This window comes from Podarcis bocagei, assembly GCF_964188305.1.
Source record: "Podarcis bocagei genome assembly, chromosome: 12".
Classification (NCBI taxonomy): domain Eukaryota; kingdom Metazoa; phylum Chordata; class Lepidosauria; order Squamata; family Lacertidae; genus Podarcis; species Podarcis bocagei.
In genome coordinates this window covers 40,356,467-40,362,466 of record NC_138137.1, presented here as the reverse complement: position 1 = coordinate 40,362,466, position 6,000 = coordinate 40,356,467, and the positions used below count along the sequence as shown (strand labels likewise).

General features: G+C 40.8%; 1 protein-coding gene across 2 annotated transcripts in view; it reads right to left on the bottom strand.

Moving 5' to 3' along the window:
* Positions 1 to 1,735: 1,735 nt before the first annotated feature.
* MYO3A (myosin IIIA) overlaps positions 1,736 to 6,000 on the bottom strand; it is a 100,688-nt gene continuing 96,423 nt past the window's right edge. For both annotated transcript variants that reach the window (XM_081163134.1, XM_081163135.1), the window contains 2 exons: positions 4,720 to 4,863; positions 1,736 to 2,142 (listed from right to left, as the gene is read on the bottom strand). In XM_081163134.1, the coding sequence (XP_081019260.1) occupies positions 2,028 to 2,142; positions 4,720 to 4,863 (259 nt within the window). In that variant the 3' untranslated portion in view covers positions 1,736 to 2,027. The remainder of the gene's footprint in view (positions 2,143 to 4,719; positions 4,864 to 6,000) is intronic.

The window sequence follows — 6,000 nt, the reverse complement described above, 5'->3', positions numbered from 1 at the left end:
AAGTCCTTCCACAGTGGGGACAATGGTTCCCGGGCAGGAACTGATCACGGTGTGGATTTGCCAAGTGTGCCTTCCTCTTAGCACGTTTCTCCCTTGCGAATGTCCCGGTCCTCAAACACTCTGCACTTCAATCGGGAGAAAGCCACACTTGCAGAGCTCAGGCGATGCTGGATTTGCAAGGCATCAATAGCACACATTCCACCTTCCTGTATCCTGAAGCTAGCTTAAGCCTTGTGTTCAATGAAGCAGGCAGTCTCTTGGTTTCCTTTTAAACTGCCTGGACGGGGAAACAAGACTCGTGTTTATGAAAGGGCAGGTCTGGCTTGAGTTTGATTCAAGCTTCCAGTTGACAAGCACATAAAAGTAAAAGAGGAACATGGGCTTCAATGCAAGAGAATCTTGTACATTCTCCTCCCCCAATAGATTTATCTTTCACTGGAATTAAACCAAACGTTGCTTGGACTGAGGTTCCCACTTAAACGGTCATTTTTATATTTGTGTTTATTTAACAATTCTAAAAAAAATACTAATGGGCATGACTGAACTAGTCATACAGGAATAAAAGACATCAATACAAACATAAAAAACTGCAAATAAAATATATTCCGACTTCCAGTATGCAAGGTGCACTCATTGCCACAGCAGTCCTGCAGTGTAGGCCAGCCTTTGGCCAAGGCTGATCTAGGTCATTAATATTCCCCAGTTGACAGATAGGGAACAGGGGCAATGGGAGATCGTAGCTTCCTAAAAGTCATCTCCTGAGTTTGTCTCTGGTTGACTGTGGCTCAGTCACCCCCTTTGGTCTTGCTTCTTCCCCTCTTTTTTGTAGAAGTATGCTAATGAAAACAGAACCTACATTTTAAAGGGGATTTTCAGTTTCAGCAATTGAACACCCCTCCTTCCAGCAACTTTCAAATGTACACTGTAAAAGAAAGAAAAAGCACACGCATACCAATGGAATGGAAAGTGAAGATCTGCTTTTAAAATGGTTGTGTGTATGCCTAAAGAATGGCAGAAGGGCTTGCTGGCAGCACACACCTCAAGTAGCTCTGAGAAAACATCTGGTTTGAAAATGGGAGTCACTGTCTCTTCCCCTCTGTGAAGAACCTACCAGTCAATTATAAATCACTGGTGCAGAAACTGGAATGCTAGCAGCATTCAATATTTCCATTTGTTTCAAAATAGGTGAAATTATTGAAGAATCTGTTTCTCTCTCTTCTGCCCAAAGTAACCGGCAGGAAATAAACCAATTCATATTTCCCTAACCATTGTGAATCCCAACAAAGACTAATGGTGTTCAGGAGAATCTGGATCTATACCAAATGGATTAGAAGCGAGAAAAAGCAGGAACACATGTCTACCTACAACCCTTAACAAACTGAATGGTGTTTTGCCTTCTTCCCACGGAATCCTTCTGGCAGAATTTTGCTATCAAACACACTTTGCATTTCCTGTTTTTTTGGGTATGAATGGGTACTCAGTATGCCGAAAGCTGGCTCAAGTTGGTTCCTTGTTAAATTGTACCAGATGTTTATGGTTTGCTTTTTGTTTATGTATTTGCGTGAATTGAAATAGCTCCATTTTAACAAGATATAATGTGCCTGAGAGTTTCAAAGGTCAGCAGACAAACCTAGTCTAAAGGAAGACCCACAATTCAGTTTTCACTGTAGAAAAATGATAGGGGAGAAAAAGAGAAGAGAACAATGATTTGCTTTTTCAGTTATCTAGACTTTTAATAAGTTACAGCATACTAATAAAATAATTTTTCACACATTTACATTTTTTTTTTTTTAAAAAAACCCCACCTAACAATTTACAGTTCTCTGTAAACCCTGACATCTTTCCCTGTAAGGCGCTACAATCTTCTGTGTCCACAAACGTAAGCACACAGTTGATTTAAAATGCCAGAGAGAATTGCGGGGTGGGGGAAGAGATTAAAAAGAAAAGGACACAGTATAAAACCATACAAAAAAAAGGAGGAGAAGCTTATGCTGATGAAAACCAAATAACAGCAGCAGCAGCAGCAGCTAATACTGCTGGATAAGGCGCCGGCGCTGAGAGGTCTTCCGTAACAATTTTTGGTAGTCATAAGGATTATCCTTGCTTTTGCTCTCTTCCACTGGAGTCTCTGTGACCCTTGGCCTAGGAAGAAGGGAAACAGAAGTGCTTTTGCAATAAGAAATCAACACATTTACTTTGGAAAACTTTGTTAATCAACTACTGAACCTTGACCTTTGGCAATAAAACAAACCAAAACCTCACCCCTCTCCTCCCTGCAGCTGTTTCACTCTCCCTCTCCCTCCCAGCCCCCTTTTGCAGCAGGTGGAAACTGCACAATGTATGCAGTGAGAGAGACATCACATAAAAGCTGGGAACTAAAGCAGGGTGCAGTGAAAATGTTGAATCAGCAGGGAATGATCCTCTTGGTACGATTCAGCAGCTGTGTTATCTGTCTTCTTAGCCCCAACTATGCTAAACCATAAGAAATGTAAGACTTTATGGACCAGATCCAGGTGCTCTTGGAGGAAACCAAGATATTAGAGAGCACCTCTCACCATATATATAAAAGGATGTCATATAGAGGAGGGAGAAAGGTTGTTTTCTGCTGCTCCAGAGAAGCGGACACGGAGCAATGGATCCAAACTACAAGAAAGAAGATTCCACCTAAACCTTAGGAAGAACTTCCTGACAGTAAGAGCTGTTCGACAGTGGAATTTGCTGCCAAGGAGTGTGGTGGAGTCTCCTACTTTGGAGGTCTTTAAGCAGAGGCTTGACAACCATATGTCAGGAGTGCTCTGATGGTGTTTCCTGCTTGGCAGGGGGTTGGACTCGATGGCCCTTGTGGTCTCTTCCAACTCTTCTATGATTCTATATATTTCTTTTTATTTATTTTAATTAGACCATTTCTGTACTGCTTAATATATAAAAAATATCTCTAAGCAGGGTGCAGAAATGTAAATCAACAAAAGACAAGTTAAACAACAAGAAACACAGTTACATTCACACACATTTCTAATAAATATAGACCAGTATCAATTCATTCTCTTTCTGATACACTTCCCTTCTCGGCCTTCTGGCACTCAGTCAGGACTCAACCCATCTACTCTGGCTCTCGCCCAGGGCCCAGACTCACAATTCATCCACAAAACCTCACGTAGAAGAGGGACCCTGGATACTGCTGACATCACCCTAACCCAGGGGTCAGCAAACTTTTTCGGCAGGGGGCTGGTCCACTGTCCCTCAGACCTTGTGGGGGGCCGGACTATATTTAGAAAAAAGAAAGGAAGAACGAATTCCTATGCCCCACAAATAACCCAGATATGCATTTTTAATAAAAGGACACATTCTACTCATGTAAAAACATGCTGATTCCTGGACCATCCGTGGGCCGGATTTAGAAGGTGATTGGGCCAGATCCAGCCCCCGGGCCTTAGTTTGCCTACCCATGCCCTAACCTCTCACTTTTGGCTTGCTTTGTATGGGAGGGCATCAAGGTGGGTGGAGCTTTAGAGGGTTGCCCATAGCTGGGACCCATTCAGCAGTATCCACACCCAATGATGACTGGAGCACCATACTCCAGATCTTTTTTCTTTTCCTTCCTTCCTTCCTTCCTTCCTTCCTTCCTTCCTTCCTTCCTTCCTTCCTTCCCTCCCTCCCTCCCTCCCTCCCTCCCTCCCTCCCTTCTCTCTCTTTCACTGTGAATGGGGCCTTTTCAAGTGACTGTCCTATGGACATGCATTTATTTCTCTTCACCTCTGAGTTCCAGTTCAAGAGCCTAAGGCTTCTTGGTTCACAAAAGTCTTCGGACAGGCTGAAAGAGAGCACTAGAAAGGCCTGGCTCCTGCTGTGAACATGGCTCGTGGCTTGTGCCACTGTGACTTTTGATTAGGCATGTCAGAGAACTCTGATGAAAACAGGAATGGAAAAGGCCAATGTTTGCTTATTCATTCCATGGCCAGAATGGAAATCAATCCAGTGAATGCAATTGGTATTTGCTGTTGCTTTCAGTTCACAAACAATACGTAATTTATTACTTTTATTTCCCCCTTTGCATTGTGATTCCTTTGCATGGAAATGATTGGGGTGGAATAATGTGATGAATTACAAAAGTTATATAATACTGCCACAGCAGAGAGCAAGATGAATAATTCACCTTTTGGCATAAGTTGAACTGCAATGGAAGAGAAACAGCGCTGCATGCTATGAATTTAGGACAGAATGGAAAACAATGCTTTCTTACATCCTTGCTTTCAGTCATGCAGTCTGTTTACATGGATGCAAGACCCGAATGTACAAAGGTGCAAAGGACTGCAGCCTGGGTCTACCTTTTAATATTGATTTTTGCTGTATAAAGTATAGTTCGAGACCAGTTAAGCGGAGCTTAGACCTCACTGAAATAAAGGGAACAGTTTAGTCTTGGCCTGAAGCCTCCTGATGCTAATGTGAACTCAGTATACAATCCATATCTATAAGTGTCTTTGAATAACATTGTGATGAGCTAACTTGTGTGTACCTCAGAAAAACAGGATGGAAATAGTTTAGATAAAATACAATATACACATTTGCAAATTAAGCTGTCTGTAGTTCCTTCTGGATAATCTGCATGATCCAGTTGAAGCTAAGCAACTAAACTACTGATTTCACTGGAAGACTTGAGGATAGGTCCCATTTAATTCAGTGGAATTTTAAAGTGCTTGACAATTGTTTGGTATAACTTACCCTTCACTAACGCTTAATGTCTCAGTTCTGGGCTCTGTTGGCGGTGTCTTTTCTCGTGTGCAGGTATTACTTGCATTCGAGATTAAATCAGTGGATGAAAATTCTTGGTAATAGGGATCTTCTACATCTAGTATCTTGCCCAGACTAAAACAAACAAACAAACAAACAAACAATATGGTAAATTCCTATTCTGTGTCATCTTATACAGTCAAAAGACATTCCGCAATGGAGATGTCATATCTTGGAATATGCAGAGATGGGAAAATTGATGGCACTGATAAAAGATACACATTTAGAATCTTTTAAAGAAGGCTGGAAACCCTTTCTAGTCTATATAAAAAGTTATTTCCCATATGTGAAGACCACAACGGGGTTTGAAGTGTAAGAAAATAGCAGAATATATTAAGAAACACATTAGAGAGGATGAAATTAGATAAGACAGAACCTTAAGGTGCAATTGTATGTAATTTGGGTTATGAACTTCGATGTCAGGTGAGCAGGAAGTCACTAGTTTTGTGGAATTGGAATATAATATAATTGTTAAGCAACAAATATAACTTCCTATATGGAAAAGAGAAGAAATTATTATTATAAGAATACAATGGAAATGTCATACCTTGGTTGGAATAGATCTGCAAAGCAACAGCGGAGTACAACAACAGACAGCTAGAAAAATGCTTTTCAATATAAATGTAAAGCTGCAGCCATTGTTTTTTATCAGCTACTTAAAGAGCCACATCACATACCTTATATGGTCTACAAAGTACAGTATTCATTCAAAAATCGGCAGTGGGATAATATGCATGTTTATTGATAATGGGGGCAGGGGCATCATGTTTTTAAAAGGCTTTGAAAGCCCGTTTGTGAGCATCTACTTTTAATTATATCCATACAGATTTGAATTTGGGAGGGGGCAGCAGAATCTACTATTAATGAGGAAATGGATCCCTTTGTGTCCAAAGCGAAAATGGGCAGGAACAAGACTTGGAGCGATCTGTCTGTCATCTCTGCATTGAACAGTCAAACATCCTTATGATGGAAATATGTTTTTCTACCAGATATTTTTTAATGACCATCTTCTAACAACGCTGAAAGGCTGGGTAAACTTCTACATCCTGCAGAAGGTCTGATCCAATAAAAACATCTCACATTATTTTACTCATTCTGTATGTAACACTTTTCTGGGACATACAAACATAGAAATTAGTATCTGTGGGAAATGGACCTGAGGTCATTATTCAGTCTTTGTGCATTGCTAGGCTTAAGGACAGTTATTAGAAA